This window comes from Nycticebus coucang, chromosome 2 (genome assembly GCF_027406575.1).
Source record: "Nycticebus coucang isolate mNycCou1 chromosome 2, mNycCou1.pri, whole genome shotgun sequence".
Lineage (NCBI taxonomy): Eukaryota > Metazoa > Chordata > Mammalia > Primates > Lorisidae > Nycticebus > Nycticebus coucang.
The window spans coordinates 112,414,273-112,432,144 of record NC_069781.1 but is presented as its reverse complement, the minus strand read 5'-3'; the positions used below and the strand labels follow the sequence as shown (position 1 = coordinate 112,432,144).

At 37.5% G+C, this 17,872-nt stretch overlaps 1 protein-coding gene and 2 pseudogenes across 5 annotated transcripts in view; 1 reads left to right on the top strand and 2 right to left on the bottom strand.

Annotated features, from left to right (window-relative positions):
- Window positions 1–17,872, top strand: part of AUH (AU RNA binding methylglutaconyl-CoA hydratase) — a 195,622-nt gene that overhangs the window by 10,309 nt on the left and 167,441 nt on the right. For all 3 annotated transcript variants that reach the window (XR_008377495.1, XM_053579025.1, XM_053579028.1), the window contains exons 2-3: window positions 9,249–9,316; window positions 9,429–9,516. Coding sequence is in view for 2 of the 3 variants with exons in the window: in XM_053579025.1 (XP_053435000.1) it covers window positions 9,249–9,316; window positions 9,429–9,516 (156 nt within the window). In the remaining variant the exon portion in view is untranslated. The remainder of the gene's footprint in view (window positions 1–9,248; window positions 9,317–9,428; window positions 9,517–17,872) is intronic.
- On the bottom strand, window positions 2,155–3,043 carry LOC128576872 (protein FRG1-like; annotated as a pseudogene). The gene has a single exon (XR_008377496.1). The product of XR_008377496.1 is annotated as a protein FRG1-like (transcript).
- LOC128569104 (5'-nucleotidase domain-containing protein 1-like) lies at window positions 15,584–17,134 on the bottom strand (annotated as a pseudogene). The gene is made up of 2 exons (XR_008375275.1): window positions 16,677–17,134; window positions 15,584–16,593 (listed from the first exon to the last, which is right to left on the bottom strand). The product of XR_008375275.1 is annotated as a 5'-nucleotidase domain-containing protein 1-like (transcript).

Here is a 17,872-nt window from a genome sequence, read left to right as displayed (position 1 = left end):
ACTTTGTCACCCTTGGTAGAGTGCTCTGATGTCATAGATCATGGCAACCTCAAACTCCTGTGCTTAAGCGATTCTCTTGCCTCAGCCTCCCAAGTGGATGGCACTACAGGCGCCCGCCACAATGCTGGGCTGTTTTTAGAGATGAGGTCTTGCTCTGTTTCAGGCTGGCCTCTAACCTGTGAGTTCAGGTAATCTACCTGCTTTGGCCTCCCAAGTGCTGGGATTACAGGAGTGAGCTACTGTGCCCTGCCCCCTTTTGTAGTATTTTACATTCCTGTATGTGTGGTTTATCAAAAATGTTCTGTTAGTGACTTTTAGTAGTTTGTTTATTACATGCTATTTATTAGTAACACATTTTTTAAAGTAATTTTTTTAAAAGTAAAAAAAATTATACATACTCATGGTAAAAATTTAAATAGAAAGCATTACAGCAAGGTGCCACACCTTCATTTTTGTGCCGTTTCATCGAAAATAATGACTTCTAAAACATCTCTTGAGTTTTGGCTGTGAATGATAATTTTACTTACTGTCTTTCTGACTTGTGTTACTGTATTATTATTTTTCTAGATAGTCTCAGTACTCCTTTTGATCTAACATGAGAGAATGTTTGCTGTTTATTCCATCTTCTTTCTTCTCTTTTCTGTCATTCACAGCATTGGTTTACATTATCAGGGTCTATAAGAGTGACATTTTACTTTTATCACAGTTGTTAGGCCTTATCTATAAATTGAGGGTAAGAAGTGTTTATAGCATTGATGGTAGTTATATTGATATCACCTTCAGTATGCCTCTGCAGTCATCTGCTTCCCATCTTCAGTACTGTCATCTGAAACTTGGGCATGCTCATCTCCTCTAGTAGCCTTCTGATTGGTCTTCCCAAGTATACTTCCTCCCCACCCCCTTTTGTTTTTTGAGACAGTTTCTCTCTGTGGCCCCTGGTAGAGTGTTGTGGCCTCATAGTTTATAGCAACCTCCTCAAACTCTCGGGCTCAAGCAGTCCTCTTGCTTTAGCTTTCCTGGTAGCTGGGACTATAGGTGCCCACCACAATGCCCATGGGTTGGTCCGGAACTCCTGAGCTTAGGCAGTTTACCTGCCTGTACCTCCTAAAGTGCTAGGATTACAGACGTGACCCATCACACCTAGCCACTTTGCCCTTTTTTTTTGAGACAGAGTCTCACTTTGTTGCCCTCAGTAGAGTGCTCTGGTGTCATAGCTCACAGCAACCTCAAATTCTTCAGCTCACAAGTGATCTTTTGCCTCAGCCTCCTGGGTAGCTCAGACTACAGGCACCACCACAATGCCCTTAGAGATGAAGCTGTAGCTCAGGCTGTAGCTGGAACTCCTGAGGTCAGGCAGTCCACCTGCCTCAGCCTCTCAGAGTGCTAGGACACTTTGTTCATTTTTTAAATTTGAATGTTTGCCTTATTCTTGTGAGTTGTAATAATTCTCTATATAATCTGGATGTTAACTTCATATCAGATGTATGGTTTACAAATATTTTCTCCTATTTGGTGGGTTATCTTTTTATTCTCTTGATAATTTTGATGAAGTCTGATTTATTGGTTTTTCTGTTTTCAGTTGTGCTTTTGTAATCATATTTGAGAATGAATCTGTTGCCTAGTCCAGTGTGAAGATTTATGCCTAACAGTTTTATAGTTTAGCTCTTAACATTTGTATCTTTGATCCATTTTTAGTTGATTTTTGCATATAGTATTAGGAAGGGGTCAGTTTTATTGTTTTGTGTGTGAGTATATAGTTTTCCCATCAGCATTTGTTGAAAAAACTTCTTTTACCATTGAATTGGCTTGATATCTTTGTCAAAAGACCAATTGACCATAAATGTAAGGCCTTTTGGAGATTTCCTGGAGGATCTCTTTCTAGGAGAGAGGAACCACATCCTGTGTGTCTCTTCATCTGTATCCTTTGTAATATCCTTTACATTACACCAGTAAATGTGTTTCCCTGAGTTCTGTGAGATAAAGAAATCTGCTTCAGCAGATAAATCAAATCCAAAAGCGGGTCATGGGAAACCCAGATTGAAGCTGGTTGGTAAGACATTCTGGAAGCCTGGCCTTGGAACTGGTTGCAGGTAGGGGAAGGCAAAGCAGGGGAAGCTTTATTTATTTATTTTATTATTATTATTATTTTTTTTCTGTAAAAGCACTTCTAATATTTTATTCAGGAAAAAAAAGGGCAGAAACAAAAATCCTGGTCATTTGCAGTATCTGTTGGCTTTCAATTTGGCTCTCCTGTCTAGAAGGGTCTCATGCAAAAATCCATCTTTCCGAGCCTTTTTAAGAATTTTACTGTCTTCTTTACTTATTTTAAGTTTGTGGTCTTGGAAGCTCTGAAATTTCTTTACGTAATTGATTTCACACTGCTTTACGTTCCCTTTGTCGTCTTCTGGGATGTCCTCTTTTCTCTTGGTTTCCCTTTCAGCACAGGATCGAATCTTTATCATTTCTTCTTCTCCTGCTGTTTTACTTTTTGCTTCTATGTCACCTGCTTCATTGCATCTAATAAAGCAGCTATTTGAGGCCAACAAAGCCATTTTTCCATCTTGAAAGACTGATTCCCACTGTTCTCTTGGTCCAATTGCATCTGACCGCCCAACAAGTCCATCTGAATTTATACCAAGATATTTTCCATAGCCAGATTTCAGGGCAGTTCTGGACTCAATTTGACAGCTGTAAACTGTTCTGGAGGACTGGGGCCCTCATCAGCTTCTTTATGTGGGGCCCCCAATGTGAAAAGACCATTGTCAAGTGCATGTATGTAGGTTCCTTTTTAAACCATTTTGATGGCTATAGTTCCTGAAATTTCACCGAAGTTTGTTACTGTCCACCAGATTCCAACAATATCAAGTTGGGTTTTTTCGTCCTCTTCTCTAGTTCTCTTCCTATCTTTGCTTTTTTTCTTCTTACTCTTTGCCTTCGTCCCCTTGAGCACGAGCTTGGTGGACTTCACGTAGGAATATTCCGCCATGTTTCTGAAGGGACCAGACACCTGACCAGAAGCTGGAGCGCAAAGTTAAGGGCGAGTGGAAACTCTGGCAAAGGGAGCAACCCGAGGGGAAGGTTTAAAGAATGAGCCCTCTACCTCTGGGATCTGACAGTGTCTGCAGGTAGATAGTGTCAGAATTGAATTAGAGGACATTCAGCCATGTTCACTGCAGACTTGATTGCTTGTTTGTTGGTAGGGAGAAATACTCATTTGGTCACAGAAGTCTTCTGTGGTGATTATTGTTGTTGAGTGAGAGAATAGGAAAAAACTCTCTGAGTTTGTGTGCTCCCTATCTGCCCCCCTTGTTAGTTTTTTGTAGATAGCATGTGATTGGGTCTTGTTTCTTAATCTACTGTAGCAATCTTTGTCTTCATTGATGTTCAAAGTGATATTGTCCTTTTTTTGTCTTGCTTTTTCTGCCTTTTGTGGTTTTAATTGAAAATTTTACATGATTTCAGTTTTCTGTTTTATTGGTATATCACCTATACTTCTTTTTTTATTGTTTTTAGTGGTTGCCCTAGAGTTTACAGTATGCATTTACAGCTAATCCAAATATACTTCCAAACAACACTGTACCAGTTCATGGGTAGTGTTAAGTACCTTTTAACCCATTTATGCCAGAGGTTGAAATTTTTGAATTTTTTCATAACTTTTTGACAAACTCCCAGCGTGTCAGGGTCTATAGCAGTGAACCAGTTGTGCACCATTTGATAACATGTACCCTCAGGAGGTAGAGATGTGTGAAAAATCAGACCTTGGAGATGACTTTGAGCAGTAGGATATAACTCCCACCTGATTATCATTTCAATAATGTAACATGAGGCATAGATGGGTTAATAACAAACTATTTTTGGCTTTTGTTTGGTGGTAACCAAACATTTCTAATTCCTCTTTCTGTTTTACTTATATATAAACACACATAATTGAATGCATTGTGCCTATTATTTTGAGCAAATTATTATGTGTTAGATCAATTAAAAGTAAGAAATATAAAAGTTTTTATTTTATCTTTACTGATTGCTTCCCAGAAGCTCTACCGTTCTTTATGTAGATTTGAGTTATTAGATTTATTTAATTTCTCTTCTTCCTAAAGAATTTCATCTGACATTTTGTAGGACAAGTCTGCTGGCAGCAAATTCCCTGAATTTTTGTTTATTTTGATATAGAATTATCTTTAAGACTGAATTAAAAAAATGAAATATGTATGAACAGCATCAAAAGAAAATATGATCTGGATGGTGCCTATGGCTCAGTGAGTAGGATACCGTCCCCAGATACTGAGGGTGGCGAGTTTGAACCCAGCCCTGGCCAAACTGCAAAAAAATAATAGTTGGGTTGTTGCAGCGGGCACCTGTAGTCCCAGCTACTCGGGAGGCTGAGGCAAGAAATCGGCCTAAGCCCAAGAGCTGGAGGTTGCTGTGAGCTGTGACTCCATAGCACTCTACCGAGGGCGACAAAGTAAAACTGTGCCTCTAAAAAAAAAGAAAATGTGATCTATTTATGTGAAGTAGCAATAACCCAAACTGTAGTATAGAACTCTATTTCCATAGGTAAATACGAGGTCTGACGATTAGGTTTGCAGACTTGTCACTGTGTGCTCTTGTTAGCAGCACTGTACACACAACTCAGCAAAGGTTCATAACCTTGGCATAGGTGTATGTAAGTGTTTAACATGCTTGTATTGTATTGATGTGTAGTGGTGTCTTATTGAGTGGCCTTGTTTATTGTTGTGTATTTTTGTGTGTTGTCATAAGAATGTCAGAATTTGAATTAGAGCAGTGAATAAAACGTTAAATTTCTTGTTAACCTTCTTAAGAGTGAAAGTGAAATCAGGGACTTGTTAGTTCAAGTTTATGGGGATAATACCATGATAAAAACAGCAGTGTACAAATGGATTAAATGTTTTTCTGAGAGGAGAGAAACCATCACTGATGAAGAGAGGTCAAGGGGGCCAGTAACAAGCAGAACTGATGAAAACATTGCAAAAACTCATTGCATTGTGCGTCAGAATCATTGGCTGACTGTGAGAAGCATAGCAGATCAAGTAAATATCAGTAGAGAAACAATTAGGAAAATCTTAACAGAAAATCATGGCATGAGAAAGGTGTGTGCAAAAATAGTCCCAAAGGAGCTCACCGATGAACAAAAGCAAAGAAGTGTTGAAGTTTGCCAAGGGCTTTTGGAGAGGCAAGATGATGTTTTGGGCCATGTTATTGGTGGTGATGAAACATGAATGTGCCAAAACAACCCTGAAGCAAAGTGTCAAAGTGCACAATGGAAGGCAGCCAGTTCTCTATGACTGAAAAAGTTCCATCAGTTCAAATCAGGAGTCAAAATGATGTTGCTGATCTTTTCAGAGGAATTGTTTATTATGCATTTATAGCAGCTGGACAGTTAACCAAGTTTACTGTTTGGAAGAGCTGAAAAGTTGTTATGAAAAAGCCAACAACAACCTGAAGTTTTCATCAACAACTATGGCTCTTGCATCACAGCAATTCATCAGCTCACCCGGCTCCCTCTGTAAGGGAGTTTTTAACCAGTAAACAACTATATTGGAACACCCTTCCTACTCACTTGATCTGGCCCCCAATGACTTTTTTTCTTTACTTGAGGATAAAGGAAATATCAAAAGGAATATGTTTGGATGGGACATTCAGGACATCAAAGGTAATATGCCCACAGTTCTAATGGCCATTCTGGAAAAAGAGTTTGAAAATTGCTTTGAAAGGTGGTGTTGGTGCATAGGTTCCCAAGTGGTTTACTTTGAGGGTGACCCAATATTCGGGAGTGAAGCATGTAGAACTTTTCCTAGTATGAGTTTGCAAACTTAATTGTCAGATCTTGTATATTTTGAACATTTTCTTGAAGGTTATGTATCTACAGATAACTATGGCTATCTCTGGGGAGAGGAATGAGATAGGCCCAGGGAAGGACGTTCACTTTGTGTATAATTTCAATTTTGTACAAGTAAAATGTATTCTTTTTTGTTTAAGTTTCAGCAGAGTTCCTACGTTCATCTTTTATTTGTATAGGCCTTATAGAGCAGGGTTAATGTTGTAATGTGAACCAGGTACAGATTACCAAAGATTTTTATGTGTTTTGTCAAAAGGCAGGAAAAGTGTGAAATAGTAATTAAAGATTGGCATATGAATGCTTAAGCTTTCTGAGTTTGTGTAAACTTGGCTAGGCTGGGCTATATGAGGGGTACATGATATCTGAGTTCTTCAGAAGATACGGAATTGTAACATAAAATGGGAGAGATACAAAACAAAAAAATTTAGGTTCTGCTGAATAAAGTAAGGTTTTATTTCATTTTTCAGTATCAGAAGCCTACTGATATATTTGATGGTACAGTTATTATTTATTGATAACCCAAAGCATCAGGCCTCTACTGTGGGACCCAAAGTGCTGGAATTGACTATGGTATAAGCATTTTTGATGGTACTTTACTCTTCAGTAATGATGTTGGAAGTACCATATCTAACAGAAATTATTTTAAAACTTCAGTACTTACTGCATCAAAAGTATTCATGCTAGAAGGGATGATAACATTTGGGTACTTGTAAACTTTATGTGTATTACATTATGATCCTCCCGTAGTCCCACAGAGTTTGGAACTATTAGTGTCTTAACAAAGTAAGAATCCAAGGATCAGAGAGTTTAAGTTACTTACCCAGGGTCAGATAGTAAGTGGCCACTGGGATTTTAACACTGGCATTTGGACTGAGAGCCACATTCTTAGCCTCTACCCTTGGAGTTGGTACCAGTTTGAATGTGTTAAAGGCGCTTCAGATTCACAGTAGTTCAAAATGGAACTCATGAGCTTTACTTCCCTCTATCCTTACCTTGGTGGTTTTTAATGGTTATGTCTCATTAAATGTTATCTTCTTCCATCCAGTTGCTAAAGCCAGAAACCTTGATAGCTATTCCTTAACGTGTCCTTGCAGTTGAATCAATCCTTGATCCATTTGTCACTAACTTATTTATTTATTTATTGAGACAATCTCATTATGTCATCCTCAGTAGAGTGCCATAACATCACAGCTCACAGCAACCTCAAACTTTTAGGGCTCAAGCTATTCTCTTGCCTTAGCCTCCCAAGTAGCTGGGACTACAGGTGCCCGCCACAGTGCCTGGCTATTTTTTGGTTGTAGTTGTCATTGTTGTTTGGCAGGCCCAGGCTAGGTTTGAACCCGATGACTCTAGTGTATGTGGCTGGCGCCCTAGCCACTGAGGTACAGGCTCCGAGCCACTAACTCATTTTAGAGTTTGAATGACTTTTTCACTTCACTTTATTTGTACCTCTGCCAATCTCAGCCACACCTAATATCTCCTTGCCTGGCTATACGCTACGACCTCGAACTCTGCACCCCTATCCATTTCTGATATGATCTCCACGTACAGAAACTATGCCCTCTCTCTCCATTTTCTATGTGTATAGGTATGTGTTTATACCTACTTACACTCCTTCGGTAGTTACTCCTTGTTCTTAAGATAATGACTGGACCTTTAAGCAGGGCCTGTAAGGACTTTTGGTGGCTTTGCTGACCATGCCACTGTCATTGGTCAGTCTTCTCCCTCTCCTGGATGACAGAACCTTTACTGGGACTTTGGCTAGTTTATGTTTTCTCCCATGTTTCCGCTTCCTAGAATTCTGCTCCCCTCCCCACTTCCACCTTAAGTCCTACTCAGTCCTTAGGATCTCAACTCAAACAGGGCTGTCTGGGGTAAGCTTTCTTTGACCAACGCCCCTTGCCCTCAGACCATCTGAATTCTGCTTATAAGTTACTGTAGCACCATTTAAAAAGAATTTTAAATTGTACGTTTTTATGATTATTAATGTTTGCCTTTCCACATGTAGTCTTTGCTCCTTGATTTTCTTCAAGAGGAAACTGAAGCTTGAACAGTGTAGCATAATTCTGTTCAAGTGTGGAGTTAGACTGCCACTCATTAGGTGAAAGTAGTTACTTCACTTCTCCAGTCTTAGTTTATATGATAACTGAGGATAGAAATAACATGGTCTCTTTGGGTGGTTGTGAGGATTACTATGAGCTAATACACAAAAGCCGTGCGGCGCAGTGCCTGAGGCATACTGAAGGCTTAGTGGTAGCTGTTGTCTTTAGTCTTGGGATAGTGGTAGCTGACTGGGATCCGCCCAAGCTTATTTAACTATTTAATGTAGAGCCACCCTGTCAGAGAGATGTGGGTCCTCTTTCCTGCTTTTCTCCATATCGAGAGCATTTGGAATTCTTATTCTTATGTGACTTGAAGTTCCTCTTTGTACCCTCTTTTAAAATAGGCTTGCATCATTTCTTGCACAGAGGGGGCATATATTCATTTCATTGTCTTCAGTTTAACCCAATTACAAATTAGAACCATACCCACCTCTAACCCACTGGAAGGTAATTCTGATACATGATGAAAATTTGTGCTTACTTATGTAAAAGATCTTCAGTATAGCTTGGATAGAACTTTGAATATCAAATAAAGATCTTTGAATTCAGATATTTTGCAATAAATAACTGAAAGATTTTAAGTGGAGGATGAATTCTGTGTATAGAATTGTTTTTAGAAAATTGATATAACTGGCACTTGGAATGTAAGGCTGGGATTAGATAAGGGTCTATGATAACATGGGGCAGTTAGGAGGGAGAGTTGAATTTTGTGGGAGAGACAAAGAGCTTTATTTGAGTTGGAATTACTTGTTGAACTTTGAAATGGTGGTGCCCTCAAGTTGGGTGGGTGGGACAGAAACAGCCTGGGATATTGAAAACTGTGTAGTATGACCAAAAGAGTAAATGAAAAGTTAACATCTGGCGTACTAGCAAAAAGCAGAAGATTAATTAATAATTAATTCATAATTTTCACTAATAAGCATGGCCTTCCATGGTATTAGTGTAAAATTTGCCAAAATGTTGTAAAGTACTTTGGTGGTGCTTAAGAAGAGGTAACTTGAAGGAAACATGATGTCGTGGAGTTCTTTTCCCATTAAAAAGGTTGAAGAAAAGCAATGAATATTAAACATTAGGTTAGCTTTATAAGCATTAGAAATACTATATTCTTTAAAAATGTGCTTATATTGAAAAGGATAAACCTGAGAATAAGGGTACATGCAGTTCTTGCAGTGAACCTCCAAAGGTGGTAGATTTAAGTTGCAAGTTAGCTAGCTGTATGTTGCAGAGTCTGCTCTCTGAATACCCCACTAACGTAAGTGCTTGTGCTTTTTTCCCTCCCCTTTAACTAGGAATTGTGGTTCTTGGAATAAACAGAGCTTATGGCAAAAATTCACTCAGTAAAAATCTTATAAAGATGGTGAGTGTAAAGATTTAACTGTTTGCTTCTAATATTAAGATACAGTTTTGACTTTAAACTGAAAATCATTTTTTTCTCTTTTTTCCTCCTTTCTCTTCCTGTTTCTGTTTAGCTGTCAAAAGCTGTGGATGCTTTAAAATCTGACAAGAAAGTGCGGACTGTAATAATCAGGAGTGAAGTCCCAGGGATATTCTGTGCTGGTATGTAAAAAATTTTATAGAATTAAAAGTATAGTTTAATTTTTCCTCAGTAATAGTCTGTTTTCCACTAAAATGTTCTGTGGTTTGAACTCCATTACCAACAAATCCTTTGTCTGTTTTTTTAAACAGGTTCACAAGAAAAAAAATACGCTTAGTCCATCAGAATTAGAAAGAAGCTTTTGCAACTTGAGCATTGTTTAGGAAGTTGAAAAAAATACTATGAGACATTAAATATTTGTAGTCTATGTAGTACAGTATTTGTTTGTGGTGTCTTAATTGTGGCCAATCTTCAGTTTCATTCCTAAGGATCCTCAGTACTTTCCAACTTCAATCTCTGTGGCTTCCGCCTTTAAATATTGCAGAATTTTATGGTATTTTGGAACATTCATTGTCAGTGAGTTGTGTTTTGGCTTTTGATGAAGTTTTATTGCTTTCTTAAGACAGTTCTTAAAGTGTACCATATTTAAAAGAATCACTTTTAACTCCAGTTGGGTAATCAAATACAGAATACCCTCCCCTGCTTGGGTAATGGCATTATGCAGTTTCGGTTTCTGTTTTTGCATTTGTCAAATTCAAGTAGTATGTGTACTGTCCGTCTAGTAGTAGAGTTGCTAGAGACTTGCATGTGACAGTGTGTGTAAAGCACAGTGTAGTAATTCAGTACATGCAGTAAATGGTAGCTGTTAATAGTCTTCTTGTTCCTGCCTTGACCTGGTTAGAGTGCAGCGGCATCATCATAGCTCACTGCTGTCTTAGACTCCTGAGCTCGTGATCCTCCTGCCTCTGCCAGGCTAATTATTTCTGTCTTTTGCAGAGACAGAGATTTTGCTCAGGCTGGTCTCAAACTCCGGAGCTCAAGCAATCCTCCTGCCTCAGCCTTCCAGAGTGCTGGGATCACAGGTGTGCACTACTGTGCCTGGCTCCTTAATAATTCTTATATATATATATATATATATATATATACACACACACATATATTTATTTTTTCTTAAACAATAATGAAAAACTTAAAGCAAGGAAATTAGGATTCTTATATCTGTAACGGTATGGGCCAGATGAACATAGTCTTGAGGCAAGTGAGTCTTAACACCAAGACTGATGGCTGAGAGGTCTTCCAGGGGTTGTTGGGTGTCTTACTGGGAGGATGTAGTTTTAGGGTTTTAAAGGAAGGTCTAATTATATGAATCTTCAAGGAGTGATAGTGTTGATGTGAAGGCAGAATAAGACTTTAAAAATAAGGGTTAATGATCATCCTGGCATTATCATCTTTCTATTGGCAGTGTGTTTTATAATTACAGTAGAACCTCTGCAAGTTGACCACCTCTAGGGACTGTAATAAACTGGTCAAGATATGGAGGTGGTCATCGTTAAGGGAGTAGACCTGTGCTGATACACACATCTGGTGCATGTCTGGTCTTTGAAAATGAGGTCAACTTAAGGAGGAGGTCACCAGCTGTAGAGTTTCTGCTGTAATCAGAATAACACAATAACCTAGAGTCCTTATTTCTAAGTTAATCAAATCTATTTTCTTTGCTTTATGTGCTTTTAAACTTTTGCATAGGATAATCTTTTATATTTTAACTTGCAAAATTTGTTGCTATATTTCGTCAACAGAAGTAAATGTTTTCATTACAGAAAAATTGTGGCAAATCATTTATTTTAGTAAATCCGTGTGTATAATGGAACTGTTCTTGTCACTTCTTTCTGAAAGGTTGTCCTTTCTTACATATATTTGAAATAAATAGTCTAGTAGGTCTGTCTTTTAATATATACACATGAAATAATAATTCTGGATGAATAAAATCTCTCTACATGGTAAAAGAATATTTAAATTTATCATAGCCTATGTTAGCATAAACACTTTAATTATGATCAGGTAAATTTTTAATAGGTTCACAAGAAAAAAAATATGCTTAGTCAGCATTAGAAAGAAGCTTTTGCAACATGTGCAGATTATCAATTATTGATAGCCTTTCACATAATTAAAGCTTTCATTTGTATTTTGAAGTGGTAATATTAAAAAACAAAACTCATAAAAGATTATACCCATTTTTTTGGTTATCCTTTTAGCACCTTCTCTGTTTTCCCCAGAGTTATCATTTTTTTCCTTTTCATTTTCTGCTCCTCAAAGGTTTGTCTTCTGTATATATTACTTTTTTTTTTTTTTTTTTTGGTGATTTTTGGCTGGGGCTGGGTTTGAACCCGCCACCTCTGGCATATGGGACCGGCGCCCTACTCCTTGAGCTACAGGCACCGCCCTGTCTTCTGTATATAGACGTCTGTATTCTATTGATAACCTTGTTCATTTCTAAAAACTTACCACTTAAAAAGTGGTCTTGCCTCTAATATCTTGAGCAGAGGAACGTCTCTTAATCTTTGTGAATCTTTTGCATTCTCACAACATAACATTTGTGAGGGACTCAGCATGTTTTTGCTGAAGTTAATCAGCCTTTAAACTGTCCTTTAATTCACTGATGCTTTTTTCAGGAACTGTTGGGGTACAGTAAGCAGCTCTCTGAATTGTCTCAGACCACCCTCTGTCCACTGCTGGTGTCTCTGGCTGTTAACTTTAGATCATTTTCTCTACATCTTCTTTTCGCAAATGGTAGGAAAACAGATAATTAAACACTATTAAAGAGATTCCTATGTTGCATTGAAGACTGGGCTAAGTGTAGCCCAGCATTGCTGTGGGCGCCTGTAGTCCCAGCTGCTTGGGAGGCTGAGGCCAGAGAATTGCTTAAGCCCAAAAGTTTGAGGTTGCTGTGAGCTGTGATGCTATGGTACTCTACTGAGGGTGACATAGTGAGACTCTGTCTCAAAAAAAAAAAAAAAAAAAATTAATAAAGATTGGGCTAAGTGATTTCTGACTTCTCATTTTAATTTCTAATGTAGGATTAATAACTACACTACATTTTTAATTTATAATCAAATTTTAGTTTAAAAAAATAGGTAGCTCAAAATATATAAAAGAGAGGCTAGCTCAAAATATATGAATAAGAGAAGTCTTATTCACTTTCTACTCCATTCTTCTAAAGCAGTATTTTCAACAGAATTATGAAGGGAACATTAAAAAATAAAGCAATTATTATTTTTGTTTGATCTTCTAAAATTTTATTATACTAATATATAAAAATATAGATAGCCCATGTGATATATAATGACATTTTGATAGACCATAAATTACAGTGATCCATAGATTATAATACTATATTTTTACTGTCCTTTTCTATGTTTAGATACATAAATAATTCCCATTGTGTTGCTAATACAGTTGCCTACAGTATTCTGTAAATGTTACTGTGTGGCTAGGAGCGATAGGCTATCCCATGTGGACTCGGTGTGTAGTAGGTTGTACCATCTAGATTTGTGGAAGTGCGCTCTATGATACTTGCACAGTGGTGAAATTACCTAATGACGCCTTTCTTAGAACTAAATTGTTTATCATTAAGGGATGTTAGATCACCTGTTAGAATATTAAGCAGCTATTTAAAGCAGTACCTATGAGAACACATAAATATGATACATACAAAGTGAGACAGACGTGGTCAGGCATGTTAGTAGCAAGAGTTGTATACAAAATGTTGTGCCAGTTATCACTACATACTATAGCTGTATAAATTGTGTCTACAAATAAGATCATGGATTGGGGTGATGTTTTGTTTTTTCTATCTTTAAACTTGTTAACTTTATTAATAAATCATATTGACCAAATATATACAAAATAAATAGTTTTGAAAAAATTACAAAGTATATATTGGAAGCTAAAATTGTGCTATTAGCTGAATTCCTGAATTATTATTATAACATTTGAGAGGAAAAATTTTAGACTAAAGAGAAATTATGGATTAGTTTAGGCCCTTTAATTTTATAGAATCTCTGTGAGGTGAAGGATCTGGTTAAAGGTGGTGGCTTAGCTGAAATTACTTCTCTTGATTTCTTAGAACAGGGTTTTCATTGTACAGTGGCTTCTAATCTAAAATCTTAGAGTGTGAGGTCTCCTTTTAAGGTTCTTAAAATTTTTTACATTTACACATTTGTGGCCCTACACTAATTCAGAAGATGTGTGTAATGTCAAAATATCCTTGTTATAGTGGTGTATTAAAATGAATGTTTATGTTATCAACCACAGCAGTATCTACTTACAGATAAAACTGTGTCACAGTTGTCTTGGCTGTAGACAGTGTTTCCCATACATGTGTGGTTTCATATGCCATGTCCTGGGTGTAGCTCTAGGGGTGGGAAGCTCACTGTTTCTTGTATAGAACACTGCTTTTGGGCTCATGGCTTACCTGTACTTCTTAGAATATTAGGAAACATCATGGAGTTAAAGCTTCTTGTGAAGCATTGGCTTCTAGATTATACAAGGGATTGACCTGAATTGTGCTGCTTCCTTAAATGTTCTAGACACTGTTTATTCATTTTAAAAGTTTACCTGCCTCTCTTTCTCCCATTTTATTTTATTTTCTTATTTTTTATTTTTAAAGGAAAATAGCTTTATTTTTAAAATAAATCAAATGTGTATTTAAAACATACATGAGATAGCATCCTTCATTTAGCCATAAGCTTGACTATGTATGCTCATTATAACATTCCAATGACATTATGGAAATCAATATCAAGTACATCACCATGTAGAAAACAAACAAAGCTAGTGACTTTGAGGAAAAAAATATCAACAATTTTTTACCTACCCTGAGACATCCATCTCCACAATATATCTGGGATTTATCTGACATTTACAAATTTTAACAAAATATTGTTCTTTTCATTGTGCACATGAACTACTAAATTCTCTTCTATAATCCAAGTAAAATAATGATAGTGACCAGTGTATTTTCTCATATTTTCCCTGATGGAGTGAACCTACAGTATAAAGTATAGCCAGGAATTTATACTGTAAACATTATCTGGGTCCAAATACCTTGCAACAAATAGCTATGAATATGACACATACCACAGAGAACACAATTCTGGATTATAGTATACTTCTAAAACCTCTTAAAGCAGTTTTTCTCAACCTTTTTTTTTTCTTTATCATCCTCCTCCTCAATGAGAAAGATTAATATTAAGGAATAAGATTTTGTTGGGCAGGGTCATGCTTTTGGAAGTCTACAGTCCACTATATTATCTATGAGTTTTTTTTAATTCCAAGAACCAATTTTTGTCCTCATTCAAAATGCATGGCTTAAAGTGAATGAAAATGAATTAAACAGACTTTAACATATTGGGGGGAGTGGAACTTAATGGGTAACAATGGAGTTTGAGATAAGTGACTTCCAGTACTCTATGTGGTCCATACTGGCTGTATGATCTCAGAAGAAATCATGTCTCTTTATTTTCTTGTTTTAGAAAACACACAAATAGCATAAAGCCTAATAGTTTAGAAAAATCATTTAATTTCACTGAATTCAGCATTCTTGGCTATCAATTGAAGGGATTGGTATAGATCAGTTGTTTTCAATTCTGGCTGCACTTTCCTAAGGCGTGTAAAAAATATCAGTGCTCAGCTATCCGTCTACCTAGAGCTGATGTCTGGAGGATACGGTCTAGTCAGTGGTTCTCAAATAGTAGTATAAATCAGAATCACCAGGAGGGCTGGTTAAAACCCAAAATGCAAGGCCCCACTCCTGGAGTTTCGGATTCAGCAGGTTTTGGATGGGGCCCACATCACTGACAGAGATGCACTGTAAGTTCTCGGGTACTGCTATGCCACTGGTCTCTGCACCACACTTTGAAAAGCACTGGACTGGGCATATGTGTAAATAAGTGTGTGCCTGTGCGTTTGTGTATCTCTCCCCACTGGATTCTAATCTCAAAACTAGTTGTATAGAAAATACTAATAAGATTCTTTTTAATTCTGAATTTTAGTAAGAGTTGTTAAACATTAAGATGATATATAGAAAGGAGACCTATGGACAAATATAAATTTCTTGTTCAATTTTCATTACAAACTTTTTTCTATAAAGGATTTTACTAAAGCATTTAAAGTATTTTTAAAAAATTAACAATTCTTTTTACGGTACATTTGCTACATATGTACTTCTTCACTTCAACTGTGAAGATTTTTTTATTTGATTTTCAGCATCTTATCATTTGATAAGATCAAGGGAGGATTTGGATAGTAGCCAGCTGGTTTTGAATAGCTTGAAGAGAATCTTGTAAATTTGTGGTCCAAAGGTAATTTTGCAATTGCTTCAATACTTGGAATTGCAATGGTACTGTAAGTACTGACTCTTAAAAGACCATGTGAAAACCAAGGAATCTTCTGTGTTTTCCAGTCCCGAAACTGAATCAGTAAAAAATGAGCCCCATTTTTTAGATGAGATATTTAGAGGTTTTATCTTTGGTCCCTCATATTTTCCTTTCTTCTCTAGAGGCTCTGACTCCTCAGGCCTCTGACTCCTCACAACTTCGTCCCCTCTGAGTTCTTCCAGTATGACGATTGTCTCCCAATGATTATAGTGATGGGCTGGGAAAATATCTGAATGCATCTGTCACCAAAATAAACAACCTTGGGTTCAGGGTTGCCAGTCATTTTCTTCAGAAGTTCATAGAGGTGGACAGTGTTCCCTGGGGAGTACCAGCCAGGTTTATCCAGAGATGGCAGTGCCTCCTGCTCCTCATCATTCTCAAGTGTTTGGAAAGGCCTCTGACTTGGTAGATGGGAGAAGAAGCCAGGCTTCAATGCATTTGTAATCACAACGTCAAAAAGGTCTGCAAAATTGTCCCCCAGGATATATTCACAGAGTAGTCTACAGTAATCGCCGTGAGAACTGGTAATTAACAGAAGAATTTCGCCTGTATTCTTTAGCTGTTGAAGCCACTTGTTGATAGATTCAGGAGATCTGTGTAAATATCTGCCTGGATCTCTTCTTATTTCTGGAAAATACATTCCACAGTTTTTCCTTAAAAGCTGACAGTTTATAATTATGTTGTATACCAGCAACAATATCCTTCCAAAAATCAAATGTTTTTTGACCATTGTTCTTTGTTAGTAAGTCCACCACCCTGGCTCATAGAAGAACTCCTGGCAGGTCAAAATAGTTATCATAAAAATAGTACTTTCCTGGGTGGTGCCTGTGGCTCAAGGAGTAGGGCGCCGGTCCCATATGCTGGAGGTGGAGGGTTCAAACCCAGCCCCGGCCAAAAAAAAATAGTACTTTCCTGAGTGGCAACCCATTCCCGTGTCCGATACAAAGTGTTTCCACTCCTCCTTGCTATATGCCTCTGACAGTGCTTCAGCAGTCATCATCTTGGTGCCATGGCTTGCCCTGAGCACAGTGCCATTATCTGCAAGTTTAATGAAGTTCCCATCTTCTAGATCCAGTGCTAAACCCTTGCAACAGAAATCCCAATCCTCTGGGGTCACATTGAGCAATTCCTTATCATACCCTCTCTCCTTAACTAGGAACTGAGCAAAGCTATTATAAATGAGCGGGGCGCTCTCGGGCAGGTTGTAGCAACACAGAATGTGGTCCAGGTCGAAGCCTACCACATCGCAAGCAGCCAGGGAGAAGTGCTGAGCCCTGGCTGCTCTGGGAGCACCGGGTAGCGCCTCAGCCTGGAAGGGTGCGATGAGCGCACTGGCCGATGCGATGGGACGAGTTCTGTCTCCCATTTTAAAAGTTTACCTTGTCTCTCTCTCTTAGACACACACACCCCCCACACATGAAAGCTGAAATAATTCTGCCATTTCAACATGTTTAGGTAGTCAAAATTTTAACATATAGTAGAACCTGTGTAAGTTGACCACCCTACGGACCGCAACAAACTGGTCAACATACAGAAGTGGTCAACATATAAGGAAGTAGGCCTACTATAGTGATAGTTATGGTACCTTTCTGGTCTGTGAATATTAGGTAAGCTTAAGGAGGTGGTCAGTGTAGGGAAATGGTCAACCATGAAAGTTCAAATTATGAAAAAAGTCCTTTTGGTTGGGCTCTTGATTTGGGTGTAAATGTGCAATCACAGGCATCTGTTTATTTTTGTGTTTTTACTGTTTTAATACTAAACAACAAGGTGCATGTACATTGTTTTTACCATAACATTTTTGAAATGAGGTTTTATGAGGAATTACTGAGCTTGAGGATTTTTTCTTTTGAAATTCCTAAAATAGATGATAAACAATTCTTGGTAATCAATTCTTGTGTGTAGAACTCTAAATTGAGTGTTTTACTGAATTATGCCAGTGTGGGTTTTTTAAAAAAAGTAAAGATAGTTTTGCTTCTGCTTTTGAATTCTAGTAAATTATGTTATGACTAAAGACTTCCCACTAAAATAGTCAACATGTGTTATCGAAATGGTGTGTGTATTTTTCAAATGGATACAAATGTCAGGACATGGACAGATACCTGGA